Genomic DNA, 23,319 nt, shown 5'->3' with positions numbered 1-23,319 from the left:
TCCCCTAACCTGCCCGCCGGAGGGCTCTAAAGCAATAAAACCATCACGGCAATGACGTTCAACAAAAAACAAGAAACCAGAATATGTTGTCTATACCTAATATGATTCAGACTTTAAAAGAGGCCTTCTAATGCCTTGGGATTTTGCTCTGTATAATATCACTGGTTTCTTCGGGTGATATAGATTGAAGAGTTGAATAACTTCATTAAAAAGGTTCGATATAGAGTACATAATGGCAGGTTCCATTTTCAAAGGAGGTTCTTTTAATACATTTTCATTCGGCGAAAGAAAGAATTCACAGGGATCTAAAGATATACCTGAAACTTGATACACTATCTTAATTGGATCACTCTGTTGTCGCAGATAATTAGGAAATGCAAACTTCTAGTGTATTCAAGGTTAGAAATGCTTCTAAAGTGTTTTATTTCAACTTAAAATGTCAGACTTGATTTGCCCTAACGAAAGATATATCAACCTCTACAATAATGTCCATTAACTATAATCCACATAATAATTCACATTACCTCTTGCTGCAGGTTTATTTCCCCTACTGTGAGAAAATGTTCAAATTAAGATAGTACATCCGTAGCTATTTCGATGATTTGACATTTTCTATGAAACCCCTTGCTGTATCCTTGAACCCAAGGCATACCAAGGTATTCAAGGTACCTCTCACACAAATATCAATTAGAATATTAGATCTCCAAATTGCACTCAATAAATTGGTTTTAGAAGAAGCCCAATTTTCAGTGCAGGAGCAGAAGCCCGTTAAAAAGGAACGAATGATTCATGTTTGTATATTCCAACTGCATATTTGCTAATACTGTGCTGCAACTTCAGCACATTTTAACGAGGGTATAAAATCAGGACATCAAAGCAAATGAAAATTACACCTGTGGTGCCTGTTATGCCGCTGACCTGCTTAATGGTTGTGGAGTGTGCAAAACTCTCATTAAAAGTTATTCTGTCACTTCCTCTTATTTGAAAAAAAGGCTGAATGTTTAGCTTAATGGTTGTGGAGTGTGCAAGCCAAGCTCGATGGCAGATGGAAACATTTGGGTGAGTTACTTATTAAAAATGTTAAAATACGTCACAATCAAGTTCTAAACCGCTATGTGAAGGTGCAAATCACTTTAGTCTTACAATTGCAGTTCTTGTTCGTATTTTTGCATCTAAATACACAAAGCATGTGTAAGTGATCAAGCTGGGATGAGTTATTCACCTCAAATTAAAAGGGCCGGCTAAGAATGTGTAGCGCCTGGCAATGTGGCTTGTTTTGGAGTGGGGCCGTGAACAGCCAGTAACGGTGCAGTACTTTTCGCATCATATCGTCTGGGATTAAAATGTTGGGAACTAAACTTACTGTTGAGGATATGTGGGACCTTTAAAATAATTATACCTGACCATGAAGTAGCAGAGAGTGCTATAAAAAGGTTTGCTAAGGCCAGACACCTCCTTAGCAGTTGTACCACTCGCTAGAATGTGAACACTACATCATTCATGACATGACAGAGCATAGTATATACTAATTAAGAAGATCGCATAACCTATATAGCTATGACAACAGGATGCAACACTAATTTGGTGACAAACTGAATAGCATAGTAACTCAGGCAACATGACTTCGAGGAAATTGCTCGATATCTGTTGCCCAGACGAGGTCAAAGTCCTAGTGTCTAACTGCAGCAGACAGACATCTGTACGGCGACATGAAAGGACATCTTTCTCCGAGATCTAATCTTCCTTTGAAACCTATCTTCAAATAAACCGGTGATTTAAAAAGGCCAGCGTGGTGAATAACCACTTTCTTTAAGTAAATATGCGGTTACGGGGCTAACGAGATTATATATTTTTTTAAGATACGCAGATGATGAATATCATCTGCATTATTAGATTGGCCTAAAAAAGGTTGAACAATGGAGGCATCCATTAGTAATTAATATGACATTACCTCCTCCTCTCTTTTGTTTGGCCCCATGCATGGCTGCCAAGGCCATTATTCAATAGTTATGGAAGCTGGGGATAAAATGCCTTTAATATACTTATTCTCATTAATGTAAATCATATTTTGCTATGGATGTCCAATAATCAAAAATTATATTTCAACTTGTAATTTTTTCTCATCAGAAAGTAGTCCCACTGGGGGGGGGGGGTTAGACACTCATGCAAATGCAAAGTCTTTGAGCCTATTGATTTTCCCTCAGCTTTGGGAGAAGGCGGCTAATGTTGTCATGGACTGTTCATCAATCTAGATTGTTATCTGATTTAATATCTAGCCTATTCCTATTGGTTCATTTGTGATATTCCTAATTGGATTAGGATCATACAGGGAGAGAAGGGAACACATCTCATTTTAAGTGTGTTCAACAGAGGCTGGAAGTTTGCAATGACTTGGCCATGTTGCACTTGCACTTTTTAACGATGTGTAGGTTCATTCACGTCCACATCACCGTGGCAGAGCAACCACTGACAGTGGCAGCTCTCCATGTCAAAAGTTATCAGTGAAATGATGGCAGGTCAGTCAGTCAGTCAGCACGGGGCCATAGGCAGCAACTTTGATTTTGTCCCTGTCCCATGCTGCCAGTGGCTACAGGATGTGGCCTTGCATTGACGAAGTGGCCTCCTTGGCTGTCCAATGAGATACAGCTTTATTGCCAGGGCCCACAATTAAATATATTAGTTTGGGGCATCTTTGCGGAATCCGTCAGTCAGCTCCGAGAGGGATTAATCAGAATGTACTTCTATATCTCTGGATCAACAACCTTTCCTACTCCTTCCATACGGACACAACTCTTCATAAACCATTAATATAGTGGTTGAGAGTGACACGTCACAGGGACAATTCATGGACTTTAATATGGGGGCCGTGTGCGTCAACTCCTTGGACATGAGGACTTGTCCCTTGGCCAGGACAGCCGAGGGGCACAAACGTTGGGAGGACATGTTTCAGTTTTGAGGGCAGAGACAAAAATTATTTCTCAGGGCAAAAAATAAGCAGCTTTCTCCTTGGTACTGGCAGAGGCGTTCTCAGAGCACAAACAGCGAGCACAGGACCGTGAAGCTTAAGAGGAGCCAGCAAAACACACGCAGTCGGTCGGCTCGGCTAAGACCCGGTCTGGTCCCTCTTTGTGGCCTCTTTGTCTTTATGTAAAAAACCAATGCTTGCCGATGATGTGTTATGTAAAATTCCAGAGGCTTTATTTAAATGGTTGGATATCCTCCATGCTAGCTTAGTTATACTCCAGTGCGTCGACCCAAGAGCACATGGCCGCAGCATGAAAAGACAAATGTAAATGGGAGCCTCAGCCTCTCAGATAACAGAAATTATGGCATGCTTTTTTGTATTATAATAATAAATATAAAACCAGAACAGAGTGAGGTGGACTTGTCTTACGCAGATGTCCTTTCTTATGCGTACAATCGCAGCATCAATCAGACCCTTTACTAGCCCCCTTAAAAGGAAGCATTGAGATGTGAGCTGAGGACCAGTGCCAGTGAGTGGCAGCAGTCTGCTCTCCTGTAAATACAACACCCAGGGAAAATAGGATTTTTGGGCCCACGTAAGCCTGTAAGCTGTCTCCAGGGCCCTCTGTGTGCTCCTTTCAAAGCTCTCCAAATGACAGAGAAGCACTGTATATCATTAGGTCATGTGAGAAGAGTACAGGGCCGAAATAAAAAAAAGTCTCTGTTCAGTAAGATCAGAACGTCCTTAGAACTACTCAAAATCAACAAGCCACATTTCAAATCATCTGGATATAATGTGCGTTGTTTGGACTCCGGCCGTCCATGTTCTAAGATTCACGTATTTCCTCGTCATTTAGCCCATAAGTTCGTCCCAGTCACAAACATACTAAACAAAACACTCTTGTAATTGTGCGCGTGATATACTCGTTAAACCCATGGTTTACATAGAGTTCCACAGATATATCTTCCATAGAGGAACAAGTGAGGCACACAGCTGAGGGTTCCAGGACACGATACCTCCGTGCTCCGCGACCACTGTGGAAACCCTCAATCTTAGGGCCAAACGGGATGGCTTTGAAAGATGTTCCTCGCAAAAAGCGTAGGAATGCAATTAGGCCGTTAAAATTAAGGAGGTTGAATCTGTTTTAAAGAGCATTACATCCAATCTAATTAGCCAGCTCTTTAATGAGTTAGTAATTAGCGGAGGAGTGCCTCACACACAGGATGCCATAGTGGGCTTGAACGTGTGCAGCCGCCCAGCTGACTGGGGAAGACTGAGATTAAACCCCACTTGGAGAAAATTACTTACAGAAATATGGTTACGGTTACTTTATGCCTTTATAAAAAGACCAATTCTGTGTCCTCGAGGGGTTCAAATAAAGGGTTAGATCGTTCTAGCCAGATTATTAATTTCAACCAATTACCGACCGCATGTAAAATCCCTACTTTGCCCAGGCAGACCTATTTGATGTGAATCACACGGTCTGGCATTGTGAACATCAAATATCTTCCCCGATGTTTGGTGTTCGACAAAAACAAACTGACAATGGATCATAAAGCAGCGGCATCCGCCCTCCTCGGAAGCCAATAGCAGATTTCATCAGGGAGCTCCAGAGGTCCCATGTTAGGGCTACCGCTGTTCATTTCTACCCAGCGCCGCCCCTCTTCTGCAGGGATGCGCTCTGCCTCTGACTCTGACCCCCAGAACCTTGGAGACTGTATTCATTTTCCTGACAAAAATCAATTGGAGAAGGTTGGGAACGGGGAAGAAAGGGCTCATTATTGGACCCGCAGAGGAAACCCACCCCCTCTTTTATGGACCATAAAAATATTTATCAAAACAATAATCACATTTTATTTGTCACATACTTCGTAGACAACAGGTGTAGACTAACAGTAAAAAATGCTCACTTACTTTTCCAACAATGCAGAGTTCAAGATTATTTTTTTGTTGAAAACTTAAATAAAGTGACAGTGAATAACAAATAAAAAAGAATGAATCAAAAATAACATGGCTATAGAATATATAGGGAGTAGAAAATAACAGGGAGTACCAGTACCGAGGCGATGTGCATGGGTACGAGGTAATGGAGGTAGCTATCTACTGTACAAATTGGTCGAAGTGACTAGCAGCAGCATATGTGATGCGTGTGTAAGTATGTGTGAGTGTGTGCGTATAGCGTCTGTGCAAGAGAGTCGGTGCAAAAAAGGTTCAATGCAGGTCGTCCGGGTAGTCATTTGATAAGCTATTTAGCAGTCTTCTTTAGAAGTCTTATGGCTTGGGGGTAGATGTTGTTCAGGGTCCTGTTGGTTCCGCTTGCGGTGCGGTAGCAAGAAACCAGTCTGCGGCTTGGTTGGCTGGAATCCTACAATTTTTGGGGGCCTTCCTCTTTTGACACCGCCTGGTATAGAGGTCCTGGATGGAAGGGAGCTCGGCCTCAGTGATGTGCTGGGCTGTACGCAGTACCCTCTGTAGCGCCTTGCGGTCGAATGCCAAGCAGTTGCCATACCAGCCAGTCAATATGATGCAGCCAGTCAATATGCTCTTGATGGTGCATCTAAATAACTTTGAGGATCTGAGGGATGCCAATAGGGGCCAAAGGGATTGTTCATTTTCCTGAACACCCACTAAGAGCCATTCCAAATTGATTGCCCTATGCATGTTTCAATACGGTTAGAAAATGAGGGGCTAAAACCATTTAGGGTGAGTTGATGTGGATTCATCTTCTGACAATCACAAGGGGCAAAGCATATGAGACTGGTCTTGTCTTTAAAAGATAGTATTGAAGTGTCGAGATGGGGGGAATCATCCACTCAGATGGGGGCATACGACTGCACATTTCAAGCATGTGGATGTTTCAATTTGTTCAATTGGTCTATTTATGCGCTACTATTACCGAAGCAGAGATGCAAAACATTTTCCAAAATCAGATTAGGAAACTGTGTGTGTGACAAGAATGAACCGATTCTATTTCAGTGTAGAGTAAAAGACATTGGGCCTAGGTACAATAGCGGCACAAATGCCAGATGTGATTTTATCAACCATAAACACACGTCTGTGTCACAACAAAGCCAGGAAGACCACACCATTAAAATAAAAAAATGGATCTATAATTGTCAGAGAGGAGAGCGAGGTACACACCTATAGTATATAACCAGTAGAGGAGGCAACAAAAAAGACAAAATACAGTAGAAAGAGACTGCACCACCAAGAAGGACTACGGAAGTAAGAGGACTGGACTGCTATATGCAGAAAGGGAGTAGGGGAGGGAGTGACGGAGAGCGCAGTCTGTATTTTGTGTTTAAAATGTGCCGCACAATACCTGCTAATTATTTTAAGTGCCTCTGTGGTGAGAGAGGTGCCTCTGTGGTGAGAGAGGTGCCTCTGTGGTGAGAGAGGTGCCTCTGTGGTGAGAGAGGTGCCTCTGTGGTGAGAGAGGTGCCTCTGTGGTGAGAGAGGTGCCTCTGTGGTGAGAGAGGTGCCTCTGTGGTGAGAGAGGTGCCTCTGTGGTGAGAGAGGTGCCTCTGTGGTGAGAGAGGTGCCTCTGTGGTGAGAGAGGTGCCTCTGTGGTGAGAGAGGTGCCTCTGTGGTGAGAGAGGTGCCTCTGTGGTGAGAGAGGTGCCTCTGTGGTGAGAGAGGTGCCTCTGTGGTGAGAGAGGTGCCTCTGTGGTGCATGCGGTGTGTGAGGTGGTGTGGCGGTTTGGTTATTGGTTGATGTAAATGGACGGCTGTGTGACTAAACAATCCAAGAGCATAAGAATAAGGTGATTGGATGACAGTGTGGAGTAGAAGGCCTAAGCCGGGCCACCCCAGGCCTTGCCAAGTCCATTATGTGTATTGGAGACATCCATGGGGATCCAGCATGGGGAGATTTGCCAGGCAGGGGTAAAAGGTGTTGCACAACAAGTGCCTCATCGCTGGAATGGCTTCCACCCCACGACATCTAGGTGTTGGTAATGCAATGAGCAGAGAGCCTGGGACCTTCACAACCTTTTTCAATCTGCTTTGGTGCTTTTGGACTGTTTTAAGAACCTACGCTGGCTCAAGGACGTTTTGACTTTGCCCCCCCCCCAATTCAATTGATTGTAAATAAACATAAAATAAAACAGAATGTTCACACGCGGTCACACAAGAATATTATTCAGTTCAGGATTGTGTTTGTCAAGCACAGAAACGTTAAGATAATCGTTGTTTTACAAAACATCGACAGCTTTATTGGAGCAAGACTACACATATCAAGACTGTGGGGGATCAGCTTCTGAAATAGCCGTTGCAATACATCAGCCCTTCTTGATATATTTACAGACAACTATGGTTTAATTCCCATCAGATCTACAGGTTTAAGTGCTACCTAGACCTAAAATGCACTTGTGTGTGGAGAGATTGTTTGAGTCGTCTCTTCAGAGACAGGTGTCAATACGGTAAGTTCCACAGCTATAATTACGCCAAAACAGGCCGGTTAAGAAGAGAAACCTATTTTTGGTTCTGGAGAGAAATTGCTTGGATTTGAAGTAACGATTTCTCTCTGATATTAACCAGCTGTACGTGACACATGGCTGGAGAGCCCAGATCAATTCCACCAGGGAAGTGTCCTGTTTTCCGACAGGGCTGATGAGTGAGGATGAGAGGGGGGATCACGGACAGACACTTTCCCTGTTGCGGATGTTTGGATTAGAGGCTGATGGCTCCCTGAAGATGCTCCCTCCCCCTCCTCACCCCCGCACCCCCCGGCCGTGGCGTGGCACCTGCCTGGCCCTGGGCGTCTCCCTACGGAGGGGGATATATATACACTTAGCCCGGAAAGGTCAGCCAGACCTTGGCAGGCAAACACGAAGCACCGGGCCCCCTCGGATGAATCACAGGAGAATTGGTGCATGGCAGTGAATGAATAACCCTCCATGGCTCCCCAAACCCCATCATTTCCCTCCTTTTCCAGCGGGCCAGAGATTCATGTCTGCGCATGCTGCCAGTTCATTACGGAGAAATATCATTCCTCTTCTAGCTGCGGCGGGACAGGCCAGGCAGGCCCCAGGAGGACCCGGCCCTGTTTAATTCCACATCATCCGCTCCAGTGAGGGCCTTAATCTCTGCTTGTGTGATCAATACTATATCAGTGTAAATTAAAATGACAATTTTAAAGTAATTAAGCCTGTTAATGCTCGATTCAAAATGTCATTATTTGCACAAGGGGAATCAGGGTATGGCGGGGGGGCGCAGGGTGGGTGTGGTGGGGAGGGGGTGAATTATGAGCGTGTCCACAGTGACAGGCGAATGCTTTAACTGGTGCGGTGGCCCCTGTTGCCGGCACTGCCACTGAGGGGGCTTAACAAAAGCAGATTAACTCCCAGCCCATGCCAGCCAAGGGACCTCTCCAATTTCAGAGCAGGATAACCCAATTGGAGGAATTTGATTTGTAGAACCAAACCCAATTATGGCGATATTAGATGAGAAGTGGCAGGGAGGGAGCGCTTGCTGAAGAATAATAAAAAAATAAAGGGTTGTAGGCTAAGAGAGTAGAAGAGAAAAGAGAAAAGTTACACAATAAAAATGCACTTAACTCCAGAATGAAGCCCAGCAGTAATTGTGTTATTAGATTATTTTGGTCCCCCTCCTCTCTCTGGTTTTGAAAGGCCATTTAGAGTCATTGTGATGGTTGGAGTGAAATAAATGGGCTCCTACGTTAACCTGGTGTGTGTGTGTGTGTGTGTGTGTGTGTGTGTGTGTGTGTGTGTGTGTGTGTGTGTGTGTGTGTGTGTGTGTGTGTGTGTGTGTGTGTGTGTGTGTGTGTGTGTGTGTGTGTGTGTGTGTGTGTGTGGTTGGAGTACCGTCTAAAGCCGCCATCCTATCCCATGTGAGGTGCTGTGTAAGTGAGGATGGAAATGAGATGATCACATTGTTGGGTCTTATTAACCAACAAAGCTGACAGCCACGGAGACCAGCGGATCTACCAATTACCCCAATCAGACCGGTTAGGGGCCACACGGGGACTACCAAACACACTCCTGCTACGGCTGACATGCCCTGACGGACTCTAATGCCATTAGAACCATGGATTGGCTTTTTTTTTTTACCTTCCTTATGACACACACAGGCATCATTGCAACCAACACGCACTGCGGTCATAGCCATCTCCATTCTCCAAATACCCATACAGTGTCAATCTGTAGAGAGAATCCTGTGGATAGCTGGATGCTAGTGGCTAACAGAATTTCCCTGCTTCTCGGGACACGTCCATATCTCACAATTAGTTTCCAACGAGGCATGTGCTGACAAACAGGGGAGGGATGTCCTGATTAAAAGAGGCCATTTGTTCCTGAAGGCCCATGGATCACTCAGGGATCAGTCCAGTCCACGGTTGCTCAGCGATACCATTGCCATGGAAACCGTGTCGTACATCTGACCTGTATGTGTTAGGCGATAAGACCAGTGTCCAATGTGACAGCCTGGACATACAGTGGCTGGTATAATTTGTTATTTGATTAAAATCCCCATTAGCAGTTGCAAAAGCAGCAACGATTCTTCCTGTGGTCCACACAAAACATGGCATAATACATCCTAATAATAAACAAGTGCAGCTCAAGGAAAGAACTACATAAATGTCAAATAATCCAGAAATAAAAAAAGGTTCTGTACTGCTCAACTGTTGATCCAGTCCTTTTCTATACCTCCTGTTTCTCAAAATGACATTTTTTTGGTGAAATGTGTTAACTATGCATTTAACAGGGTAAGTAAGAATAGATTCAAAATATGAATCAAAATAATTCCATTGACACACACAGCCTTATGGAGCAGTAAGAATGTGCCACCATTTAAATTAGTCATAGTATCGTGGCTAACGTGTCATATTAAAGCCCAACTACACAAAAATATAAAAACGCAACACAGCAACAATTTCAAAGATTTTACTGAGATACAGTTCATAAGGAAATCAGTCATTAGGCCCTAATCTATGGATTTCACATGACTGGGAATACAGATAGATATATTGGTCACAGATAACCTTTTTGTTTGTTTTTAAAGGTAGTGGCGTGGATCAGAAAACCAGTCAGTATCTGGTGTGACCACCATTTGCCTCCTGCAGCACGACATCTCCTTCGCATAGAGTACCCCACGACATCTAGTGTCACGACATCGTAGTGTCCAGAGCATGGAGGCGCTACCAGGAGACAGGCCAGTACATCAGGAGACGTGGAGGAGGCCGTAGGAGGGCAACAACCCAGCAGCAGGACCGCTACCTCCGCCTTTGTGCAAGGGGGAGCACTGTCAGAGCCCTGCAAAATGACCTCCAGCAGGCCACAAATGTGCATGTGTCTGCTCAAACGGTCAGAAACAGACTCTCCTGATGTACTGGCCTGTCTCCTGGTAGCGCCTCCATGCTCTGGACACTACGCTGACAGACACAGCAAACCTTTTTGCCACAGCTCGCATTGATGTGCCATCCTGGATGAACTGCACTACCTGAGTCACTTGTGTGGGTTGTAGACTCCGTCTCATGCTATCACTAGAGTGAAAGCACCGCCAGCATTCAAAAGTGACCAAAACATCAGCCAGGAAGCACAGGAACTGAGAAGTGGTGTGTGGTCACCACCTGCAGAACCATTCCTTTTTTGGGGGTGTCTTACTAATTGCCTATAATTTCCACCTTTTGTCTATTCCATTTGCACAACAGCATGTGACATTTATTGTCAATCAGTGTTGCTTCCTAAGTGGACAGTTTGATTTCACAGAAGTGTGATTGACTTGGAGTTACATTGTGTTGTTTAAGTGTTCCCTTTATTTTTTTGAGCAGTGTATTTATGAAAAGATCATTTGAGTTACAGTAGATGAAAGAACATTTTTATGCAAACATACATATATATCCACTACCATGACATATTGTAACTATGTTTCTAGGACATACCAGTCTTTCACAATTCATCAGAAAGTGGCGGAAGTAGGCAGGGTTAATTGTAACAGGCTGTGGGGGTTAAATGTAACACTGTTTTCAATGGTAAAAATTAGGGATAATTGAAACATTTTCATATCTTTTAGGCATATCATACTGACCAAAAACAGAGTAACCAAAATGTATATATTTTATAGAACGATACTTTAAGCATTCAAAAATATTTGACTTTTAAAGGTATCATCTTAGTTGTACTGGCAAAGTTATATTTAGACATACATTCATTACGGTTTATATGTCTAAATACCTTATAAAACACTATAGAATTTTAGGTAAGGAGTTAATTGTAACAGATGTAAAATAAAAAGAGACAGCAAGAAAATTTAGAAATGTAAATAAAACTAAATAAATATTATGGATTTAAGCAAAACTTAATAGGCAGGTAGATACACTAACCAAGCATTAGCACATTGAATAACAGCTCTCAGTGGTTTCTAATTTGAGTTATTTGGTTGTTACTTTGTGCCCAGTGTTATTTTGTGCCCCAGTCCCCATTACCATAGTGACCTGTGTCTCATTGTTCTGGCTCAGAACTCATCTGTGTCCACTGCTGAGGGCTGCCTGCCTGCCCCCCCCCCCCCCTCCCAAACGCCACTGCTTCATGAATTATTAAATGGATGCCAATAATGAATAGATAGACAACAGTGGGCTGAAAACAAAGGCAACCTCTGGGTGTTTAATTAGCAGTGGGTGTTGCTCTGCATTTCTGATCAGGCCATGGTAATGGACACCTGGGGGCTGAGGACCCGCTCTTTCGAAGGGGGTGATGAGTTGGTCAGCTTCCAGGCAGTCCGATCCATCACGTCGCCTGTTGACTGGCTGTTTGTGGAAGCTTGCCTTATTAATTATCAGCTCGTTTGGAGCGGTGGGGGTGGCAAGAGCTCCTCTGCAATCAATGCAAACTGTCGCTCCATGAGAATTCCTGCAGAAGGCGATTAAGATCAATCGGACTGGGCTGACATGATGAGTCTTTTCCCCTCCGAACACGACAGGACAAGTGGGAAAGCTCCTGGGATGGAGCTGTGGAAGGTGGTGGATCTTGTCTTTATAGATAGATAATCCATAACACTGTTTCCTCTGGTGTATTAGAGTTAAAGAAGCTACAAAGAACTTTCGCCCCTGGTGGTGCTCTTGAGCCAAAAGGGGTCCCTTAAAGGAGCAGTGCAGTCAAAAATGTGATTTAACATTTATTTTTATGACACTGAAAATTATGATAATGCCCTTTTCGTGTAAGAGTTGTTTGAAAAAAATGCCTGGAATTTCAGCTTGTTCATGTGGAATGGAGTTTTTAGCCCAGATCATGACATCACAATCTGATCTGATTATTCTGATCAATGACCAGTCATCTTTTATTTGCATATATAGCCTCCTACTCTATGCGCCAATCCGGGCTGTGTATGCAAATTTATTTCAATTAGTATCAACACCCACACAATCAGACGGAGCATTTCAATGGCAAAAGGAGGCTCAGGGAAATAAATTATTATTAAATATATTTGGAGTTATTTTTATAAAATAAACAAAGTCATTCATTAGACATAGTGATGATCACAAAAATAGACACAGAAATATTGTCCAGAAATTACATCATTAGCAGATCTATAAATTGTCCCACCTGGAATAATATCAACAAACTATTAGTAAGTCTAAGTAGTAGACATCAGCAAAACATGAGTAAGCCAATAAACAGATGCAAGCCATCTACACACAGGCAGAAGTAACGACTCAGTCTCAGTATTCAAGCACTCGTACATACATGACCTAGATACCGGCGCCCTCACACACAGACAAGCTTCCAAATCAAGGGTAACCAAAGTCAGTTTCATGTCATTAAAGCAAACCTCTTAGAGAACACAAGCGGTCTATAGCATACATACACAGGGAATGCATACTTGCTGTACAGAATATACCATACAGGATTGCACGGCAGGAATTGACAGGGGGGAAAAAAACATTTAAAATGCACTGTCTTGAGTGATATGTATAGGATCGGTATTGAAGTACACAGACTGAGGACATCCAGATTTGAAAAAAGATCACCAATCTATTTGATCAAACATCTACAGCATATTGAAGTCTTAACGCAAACTATAAATAGGGTTAGACGGGTAAACATCTCTCCATATAACCCCGTCTTTGGTCAATGATAATACCCTCACATTATCTCGTGAAGGCCTCTCTGCTCTGAGAGGAGAAGGGAGCACTTGAGAGGGACTGGAGTGGAGCTCAAATACGATCATGTTCCTGAGGGCTTAATCTGTTGCATAGACAGATAAGCATCGCTCTGACACTCATGTTAATAAAGGGGGTTTTAAAGAGACGCCGGGAGCAATTTAGCAACGCCTCCCCTGACACCCCAACACACACACACATCACAAATCTTAACGCACACACTTTCAGCGGCAAGTACCACTTACAGGGATGTCATGCCACCATCCCACTGTATTCACCTAATGGTTATGATGAGGATAGTAGCGGTTTTGACTAGGGTGGAGACATTTGATATGATTTGTAAAGTTTATTACGGGAGAAATATCTCTTAGAAAGTGACGTGTTATACCTACACAGAGCACAAAACATCAGGAACCCCATCCTAATATCGAGTTGCACCCTCCTTTGCCCTCAGAACAGACTCAATTTGTCGTGGCATTTAAAAAATAAAAAATACTTTATTTTACTAGGCAAGTCAGTTAAGAACAAATTCTTAATTTCAATGGCGGCCTAGGAACAGTGGGTTAACTGCCTTGTTCAGGGGCAGAACGACAGATTTTTACCTTGTCAGCTCGGGGATTCGATCTTGCAACCTTCCGGCTACTTGTCCAAAGCTCTAACCACACTCTAACCACTAGGCTACCTGCCGCCCCACTCTACAAGGTGTCAAAAGCGTTCCACAGAGATGCTGGCCCATGTTGACTCCAATGCTTCCCACAATTGTGTCAAGTTGGCTTGATGTCCTATGGGTGGTGGACCATTCTTGATTCACACGGGAAGCGGTTGACACACTCAAACCGATGCGCCTGGCATCTACTATCATACCCCGTTCAAAAGGCACTTAAATATTTTGTCTTGCCCACTCATCCTCTGAATGGCACACATAAACAATCCATGTATCAATTGTCTCAAGGCGTTAAAAAAAATCCTTATTTAACCTGCCTCCTCCCTTTCATCTACACTGATTAAAGTGGATTTAACAAGTGACGTCAATAAGGGATCATAGCTTTCAGAGCAGGTGTTCTTAATGTTTTGTCCACTCAGTACACATTTGTGTATTTGATGTACTTTTTGTTCTAAATGAGAATTGTTTCAGAGCTTAGTGTGTTGTAAGAATTCATTATTGCATGGGAATACGTGTGTGTCTGTGTGTGCATGGGGGGGGGGGGGGGGATTATGGGCATGTGAGGGCCCTCAATTGCGGGAGGATTATGGAAATCAAACCAGAGAGATTAGCTAATGGGGAAGTAATGGCCAGTGTCTGCCTGAGCCAACTGGGCCATGCAAATCAAGTGCTGCTGCATGGGAGAATTAATACCCATGGGAATCAGATCAGCTAGTAGCTATAGGGCAGGGCCACGGACTGACGCCAGGCACAGAGGGTAGCTTTCACCAGGAGTGGAGAGCAATGGAGCAGAGGAGACGTCGCCAGATAGTGCCCTCATTGACGTCAACACTCAGCATGTGATCCCAATGCCTCGTCTCCACTGAAACACCGACCCACTATCTCTCTCCCTGCTCATAAAATCTCTATTCATTCACTCTCGCTTGTAGGATACAGGAAACAAATGTCCTTGTATTCAATCGATAGCAGTTGTCGGTAGGAAAGTTAAAGAGTCATATTTTAAACTTCACTCGGGCTCCCGAGTGGCGCAGCGGTCATAGGCACTGCATCTCAGTGCAAGAGGTGTCACTAGAGTCCCTGGTTCGAATCCAGGCTGTATCACATCCGGCCGTGACTGGGAGTCCCATAGGGCGGCGTACAATTGGCCCAGCGTCGTCCAGGTTTGGCCGGGGTAGGCAGTCATTGTAAATAAGAATTTGTTCTTAACTGACTTGCCTAGTTAAAGTAAGGTTGCATAAAGAATAGTCATCTCCAGCACCACCACAACATCAACAAAAAGTGAAAATGGCATGTTTCTATGTTTTGAAGATGTGTTTCCCAATGACATCAACCAATTAGTAGGCTATGCCTACTCATTATTGGTTCAAATCACATGTGGCACACCAATGATGTCATTGGAAACACATCCTCATCGAAATGTTTTATTACAAAATGTAGAAATGCGCAATTTTCACATATGCTGGGGTGGTGCTGGAGATAAATGGGAATTGGGGCCTCCCGGGTGGCGCAGTGGTCTAGGGCACTGCATCGCGGTGCTAACTGCGCCACCAGAGTCTCTGGGTTCGCGCCCAGGCTCTGTCGCAGCCGGCCGCGACCGGGAGGTCCGTGGGGCGACGCACAATTGGCATAGCGTCGTCCGGGGTAGGGAGGGTTTGGCCGGTAGGGATATCCTTGTCTCATCGCGCTCCAGCGACTCCTGTGGCGGGCCGGGCGCAGTGCGCGCCAACCAAGTGGGCCAGGTACACGGTGTTTCCTCCGACACATTGGTGCGGCTGGCTTCCGGGTTGGAGGCGCGCTGTGTTAAGAAGCAGTACGGCTGGTTGGGTTGTGCTTCGGAGGACGCATGGCTTTCGACCTTCGTCTCTCCCGAGCCCGTACGGGAGTTGTAGCGATGAGACAAGGTAGTAATTACTAGCGATTGGATACCACGAAAATTGGGGAGAAAATGGGATAAAAATGATTAAAAAAATAAATTTAAAAAAAGATAAATGGGAATTTCACAATTTATCAACTTCAAGTATGAGGTTTTGGATGTTAAGTGGTTTACATTTGTTTTTGACTTGGGACATATTGTATGTTGTGTGTTAGGGACATAGCGTTACTCTGATTCAATATGAGATGAGGCAGGGAAACATCCGGAGTATAAGGATACTTGTCCGGCCTCATCATGAAAGCAATGGAACATCATTTCACATGCATCAGTTTCTTTTCTTTTTTTTTTGCACGTCAGAGGGTTTTTCATTTAGATTTGCGGCAGGCGGTCTAACTCTGTTCCCCCATGCATGGCCTCTCCCCTCTCATTTTCATTCCCACCCACTTGGCTCAACCATTCATCAGGACCCAGGCAGAGGACACTTGCCTGCCTACTCACAAATGCATGGAGCGGCCAATAAAATTAACCTTGTGGCAATTGTTTTACCACACATTTGATAGCCGGGTGTCAGCTCATCCGTTACGGGCCAGGAAATATAAAAAAGTCAAGCTCCAATGCGCAAAAAATGATGACTAAGGGCCATCAATAAAGCATGGCTAATGCCAGATTATGGAGTTAAGACCAGATCTATCAATGACAGACTGGATGGGGACAGAGCAACTTCCTAGGCCTGTTCATTTGGGTTGGAAAAATACACAGACCACAACCTGGCAATGCAGTATAATACTGTAATTTGCTGGTAGAGGAGTAGAGACGGCCAGATATATTTACAGACCAGCACACCAAAATCCCTGACCCAACCCTGCTGCTGGCGTAAAGGGTGGGAGAGAAGTGGGAGTCGGGTGTAGGAAGGGGGAGTGTGGGGGATGTTTATTTGCGCACAACACCTCCTAAGCGATCAATATTTTTAATTTGGGTCCGAGTTATTATTTTTCACATCACTGCGCCGGGGAGCTGAGTAAAGTGGCTCATATTTTAGCGCTAAAAAGATCGATATGACAGGCTCACCTTCACTCTGCCCCTCGCCGGCTGGGGTCCGCACATCATAATGTATGGTGGCAAGGTGCACCTGGCCGCCGCATGCTGGAATCACATCATTATCTGTGCTGGCGATCCCCCCCCCCCCCCCAACCCAGACACTCCTGATTTACTCCCCGCCTAGGTCCTGCCTGCAGCCCCCACTAAACCAATCCCACCACACACAAACACTTAATCAGAGCTCTGTTTATGAGGGTGAAGGGGACGGACTGTGTGTGTACGTGCGCTTGAATGTGTGCGTGTGTCAGATGCTCATTTTTGTGCTGGTCCAGAGGAGAGCATAGACCAAGTTCCATAGATTAGGCTCCTTGTATTAAATGCATACATTTTTCGGCATCTCCTTTCAATTAATTATATACACATTTTCAACCTACATTTTTCCAGGGAGGCACAGCCTGCTTTCTCTCCCTCATAATTCACTTCTGATGGCAGATTCATTGATTGTCGCTCAACACGTCCTGTGTGTGTGTGTGTGTGTGTGTGTGTGTGTGTGTGTGTGTGTGTGTGTGTGTGTGTGTGTGTGTGTGTGTGTGTGTGTGTGTGTGTGTGTGTGTGTGTGTGTGTGTGTGTGTGTGTGTGTGTGTGTGTGTGTGTGTGTGTGTGTGTATACAGTATGCGCTTACTTGAATGCCCTGAGTGCATGACTGATGGCCAAGGAGAGTTATGGCCCAACAATGATGACATCTACTCCATTCAAATTGCCTTGCCTGCACTGTAGTTCTCACCATATCGAAATAAGAGCCCAGAGATATAGTTTTCAATATTTTAACCTGCTTATCCTCACAATGCCATCTCCCTGACCATGAGGGTGGAGGGGTTTGTGTGTAGGTGGGGGTTGGTCCTCCTTGTTGAACCTGTGTGTGTAAACCAGCGTAGCGACCACCCTGTCGCTCTCTCTCTCTCTCTCTCTCTCTCTCTCTCTCTCTCGCTCTGTAAATGCAGAGCAGGGGATGCTTAAGGGGTAAAGGATGAAACGATCCACCATCATCTGGCCGTAAAGGGGGAGGGGAGATGGTGGTGCACCGTGAAAATAGGTGATGAGTACAACGCAAGTGAACACACACAGTCCCAACCCCCATCACCGCAGTGGGCCACTAAGTGTTCATAAATTCCTGGGTGCAGTTTGGATGATTGCATTACTGTGGCCTGCTGGAGGCAGGCATTAAAGCTGCAATGGGTCACTTTTTGGGCGACCCGACCAAATTCACATAGAAATGTGAGTTATAGATCTGTAATTCTCATTGAAAGCAAGTCTAAGAAGTGGTAGATATGTTCTGTGTGCACTATTTCTATGCTTCCCATTCTTACGTTTTAGCCGTTAAAAAAAAACAAAAAAACTTTGGTTTTGAACACCAGCTTCAAAACAGCTGAAAATACATTATGTTTGATTATGGAAAATATATTTTGCAGCGGTTTAGGTGGTACAATGATTCTCGACACAATGACCGCTTGTTTTATCATAAACTGAAATTAGACAAACTATTACAATTTTAGCAACCAGGAAATGGCGCAGCTACTCCCTCATCCCAACCACGGAGACAGATCTGAGCTACTGAGGGAGGCACCATTAGGTTTGAAAAGAAAAGAGCGGGGAAATAATCATGTGAGCTGACTAAAGTCTCAAAGTAGGCGAAACCTTGATAGGAAGAAAATAAAACGTTTGATTGAACTTCCTAATTTGAAAGCTTAGGAATGCGTACCTTCCGTTGAGTCTGTATGTGGGTCTCAGTGTGTATACAGAACGTAGCTGCATGTACGTGTGTGTGTGCGCTTGTGCGCACACACAGCACAGACAGAACTAACTGGATAGATGGAGCGGGAGGCTGATGGGAGTGCTCCTAGTGTCTCTCAGGGTGACAACACTAGTCTCCACACCAAAGGACACCACAGGGGAAATCCAATCAAAACATCCAGAGGAGGCGTCAAAGATGGCACCCAGCACAAATAGCAGCTAAACAGATTAAGCCAATGTGACAGCTGGGTTGAGAACAGACGCGGACGCAGAAACTGAGTGCGATTCCTGTCAGAGCAAAGAGCCTGATTTATCCTCTGGCCTCTCACTCCTGTCTTGTGGACCAGAGCAGGGAAGGACGCCTTTAATTTCCCATTAAAATGCTCCGGAACAACTGAGGGCTGTGTGTGTTGGTGTGTTTATTTGTAGGTCACTTGTAGCCATTGACTTGATGCAGAAGGTGTGTGTGTTTGTAGTAAATACTAGTATACTTTTTTCATAATTCTGCTATGACGCATAGAAAAACAGAGTGAGTGCTGTGACAGAAACTGTGAGGGTGGTGTGTGTTTGCCTACACACACACCCCAGTCAGTATGTGGGGAACGCTAGCCTAGGTAATAAAGACAAGGCATTAGTGAACATCATTCCACATGACACCCCAGCAGCCCAAAGGGCCGGGCCCGTGATAAATATTAATGGCCTGGAACAAGTGGATTGGGAGTTGAGTTATCAGGGCGGGCTTTCCTAATTGACATTTTACCTGCTGTATACCTTAACAGCCCCGTAAAACACCAGGCCTCAGCCTGAGGAGGATGTGTCACTCAAGACACACCCCCCCCTCCCCTCATCACTGCACTGCACAGCACACACACAGGAAAGATGGAGGTAAGGCTGGCCTGCATCCCTCACTGTCGGTCTGCATCCAACACGGGCTCAATGCCTGATTGACGGACTTACTCTGGTATGGAGTTAGGACCACCGTGTGCTAAGTTGGACATAAATCTTAGTCCAGGTTATCACACAGGGGGGGGGGGGGGGTCTAAAATGTTATATTATACAGTGTCCTACTAGGTCCTACAGTATAGCCTGCCATACTAACAAAAACCTTACCCTCAAAACCAGCCGCCTCTTTGACCATTTTAGCCTGTTGACATATTCGTCTCATCACAAATCAGACGAATCAGCCAGTGCTTTCTTGGTAAATTAAGAGGTGTGCTCAAATGACCCAAACAGACACGCACCTCGCTGACACAGCTCGCACACACTCAGCCGTGTGCTTCATTAGGTATGGTGAGGCTGCGCTGGCTGTGGCGAGAGGGAAGCGTATGGCGACGCCATCCAGCCAGCGCACCCGACAGAGACAGACAGGTAAAGTAAACACTCCCTCAGGTCATTACCATACACTTTCACTACATTATAGCACGCCCGCTCGCTGCGCCACTCACATAGATATTCCGAAGGAAAACACACACCGGCTGCCATTACTGGTAGGCTCAGGGAGCCACACCGGGGTTGCCACTTACATTATCTGGAAATTGACAGGCAGAGCAGACAACAAACAATTACCCACAAGCAGAAATCGAAGTTTGCGTAAACAAATATGAGTGATGTCATCCAGACTAAATGGCAAGCCCTGTGTGAAGCGCACTGGAGAGAGTCTGTATCCTTACTGTCGCCCCGATTTGAATATCTATAAACATATTTATGTAGTGGTTTGCATACATACATACATACATACATACATACATACATACATACATACATACATACATACATACATACATACATACATACATACATACATACATACATACATACAAAAGATATGAGAGTCTAAAAAGGACCACATACAGCAAACCGAATTTTGATCTTCGGTTCGTCTGCCGACCGTTCAGCACGCTGTGTTTTAAGGACCACCCGCTGGTGGATGTCTGACTGCCGACATCTTCATGCGATTCAACCTTCAAGACCGGTTTGCACCTGGTTCGCAAATTACAGCCGGCACTCCGTTCAGAAGTGCTAAGTACTCTCGGCCCGGCAAACGCTATTGGCGTGTCGGAGCCTTAAATAAACTTGGGAGAAGTAAAATCAAAAACAAGTGGATATCCTCGTCATCGCCTAACCGAAATGGCAGTTAATTATTTTAGCAATAGGGCAAATGGTTCCAATACGTTCATAATAGGTTTATGAAAAGAGCATTTTTGACTGGTGGTGGTGGGTGTGATTTACCACTGTTTGCTGTTAGGGAGGGAGAGCAGTGTACCGTGGTAATAATACCTCCTAGGATAGAAAGGAAAATCATGATAGACACGGCTCAGCAGTCAAGGCTACACTGATTGTTAGCGGGTTCCTTAAACCACATCTATTCCCTTCTCTTCTCTTCACGGGCTCCAGAGCCAGAGAATTAACCATCACCCCCGTTCTTCACTTCTTCCAAATGTACTGTTGGGAGTACAACGTTAGCAGCATTAAACGTGCGTGTGTGTGTCCAAAGTGGAGGAAAGGGCCACGGTGTCCGGATGAAACTTTCAACTGGTATCGTCAACACTGAGTATCTGGCTCCACCGAGAGGCCATGCAACGCAACTGACGTGTAGTTGCGCATGATCTAGAGGGAACAGGCCACAAAATTAACCGAGCAACAATTTGGCACAAGCGTTGCACATCTTTGTGATAATCACATCACTGGGGCCCGAGGTTCCCTGCCATCCAGGACCTCTATGGCAGGCAGTGTCAGAGGGCCCTAAAGATTGTCAGACTCCAGCCACCCCAGTCATAGACTGTTCTCTCTGCTACCGATGCACCAAGTCTGGAACCAACAGGACCCTGAACAGCTTCTACCCCCAAGCTAGAAGACTGCTAAATAGTTAACCAAATAGCTGCACGGACTATCTGCATTGACCCCTTTTGCACTAACTCTTGACTCATCACATACGCTGCTGCTACTGTTTATTATCCACCCTGTTGCCTAGTCACTTTATCCCGACCTATATGTACATATCTACCTCAATTACCTCGTACCCCTGCACATCGACTAGGTACTGGTACCCTGTGTATATAGCCAAGTTATTGTTACTCATTGTGTATTTATTCCTTGTGTTACAATTTTTCTGAATATTTTTCTCTCTGCACTGTTGGGAAGGGCCCGTAAGTAAGTGTTTCACCGTTAGTCTACAGCTGTTGTTGACGAAGCATGTGACAAATAAAATGTGATAACACTTGAAAAGTTGCAGCTGGTTTGCAGATCCACAAGACATCCCATACCATCTAGCACCGCCTTGTGGCGGTCTACCATTATTGCGCATTCTAATAAAATGCTGGGGTCCACACAGCTGAGGAAAATGAGTCTGTGAGGGTTGAAGTCCCTCAAATAATTACTTGATTGAATTTCTTAATTCACGTCTTACTACCATCTGAGCTTCCCCAGCTTCAGCTTCCATTTTTCCTCGGCCATCTTAACTAATGTCACTGATGTGTGTAGAGCGTTCTGATGGAAATGGCTGCTGTGCAACACCCAGGTGAATACAGCCCATCTGTGGTGAGTCAAGACTGTGTGCAGTAAAACAAAGCTCTCCTGAGATCTAAAGGAAGAGGACCACTTAGCAAGGGCAAATGGACCAGCCGCACTTACTGTGAAATGCTCCTGGGATTTGTAGTTCTCGTCGAGGTAGACACGGACTCTGTTGTACTCCTTCATGGCATCACTGGACAGCAGCTCTCTAGAAGACAGAGGACACACGTCACAATATGAAAATATAGTTATTTCGTGTTCGTTGTTCCGGTAGACTTCCAGTCATTGCGCTAACGCTAGTTAGCAATGGCTCACGAAACTACCTTCAACTTCTTTCAAATGGCACGCAGAGAAATAGAAAAAGCTCACACTATCCCTTTAAGGGAGAAGAGATGAGGAAGAGGATATTTTGAGAGTACTGGGATATTCTGCTAAATCTGTTGAGGCCTCAGACAGTCTTCTGCTTATTTTATTTCTAATTTTTATTTTATTTAACTTGGCAAGCCAGTTAGGAACAAATTCTTATTTACAACGATTTACACACCTGGACACCCTAAATTGGTTGAAAAAGAGATTCATCAAGAGAGCACTTGAGAGAATCTTTCCAAATCCCCATTGACATAAAGGTTTGTTATTCCATCCTATGAATAAACAAGATAGACTACATAAACAGGCCATGCAAATAAGTTAATGGTATTCTAGTACATCCGTTTAATTATATGAAATTCATAACCTTCTGACCTTAAAAAAAAGAACCACCAAAAATGAAACCAAATAAGGTATGTCACCAGAAGGTGGAGTTGTTCACTCATTTTTCACAGAGTTTTTGGACATTGTTTTCCTGTGGACCAAGGCAGTGGGTGTTTCCTTGACAGAAGTGTTGAGGTTGCGAGGCCACTTACTTGACAAAACAATCCACGTGTGACATGGACGCTTCGTAGTTCTTCCCGCCCACCTCTTGACAGTGCACTGCGATGAAGTGGGGCCTGTGTGATTGGACAGTCTGCAAAGAAGAGAACATGGCATGGAGTTAACGACTGTCTAGACCACTACTTGATGGTTTCAGTATGAAAAAGATCATTTCATGCACTATTGGTTAGAGCCTGTAAGTAAGCATTTCACTGTAAGGTCTACTACACCTGTTGTATTCGGCGCACGTGACAAATAAACTTTGATTTGATAATCATTTACAACACAAGGCACTTCCCACCCAAATTTTCTATCCTTCTGAACTTAAGTTTGCGAACAGAAATGATACGGCCTTCCTCAAGAGAACACTGTTCTCTAAACATTCTACAGAGTCAGATTTCCACAAATAGCTGAATTAAGGGGTTTTAAAAAAGTCGCAAGGCAACAAGCC

At 44.5% G+C, this 23,319-nt stretch overlaps 1 protein-coding gene across 2 annotated transcripts in view; it reads right to left on the bottom strand.

The window, feature by feature from the left end:
• Positions 1 to 23,319, bottom strand: part of LOC129853084 (inositol polyphosphate-5-phosphatase A-like) — a 204,860-nt gene that overhangs the window by 92,785 nt on the left and 88,756 nt on the right. For both annotated transcript variants that reach the window (XM_055918782.1, XM_055918773.1), the window contains exons 3-4: positions 22,862 to 22,962; positions 22,080 to 22,167 (exon numbers count right to left, since the gene is read on the bottom strand). In XM_055918782.1, coding sequence (XP_055774757.1) covers positions 22,080 to 22,167; positions 22,862 to 22,962 — 189 coding nt within the window. The remainder of the gene's footprint in view (positions 1 to 22,079; positions 22,168 to 22,861; positions 22,963 to 23,319) is intronic.

Source organism: Salvelinus fontinalis, chromosome 1, assembly GCF_029448725.1.
Source record: "Salvelinus fontinalis isolate EN_2023a chromosome 1, ASM2944872v1, whole genome shotgun sequence".
In the NCBI taxonomy this organism is placed as follows: domain Eukaryota; kingdom Metazoa; phylum Chordata; class Actinopteri; order Salmoniformes; family Salmonidae; genus Salvelinus; species Salvelinus fontinalis.
This window is presented reverse-complemented; position numbering and strand designations above follow the sequence as displayed.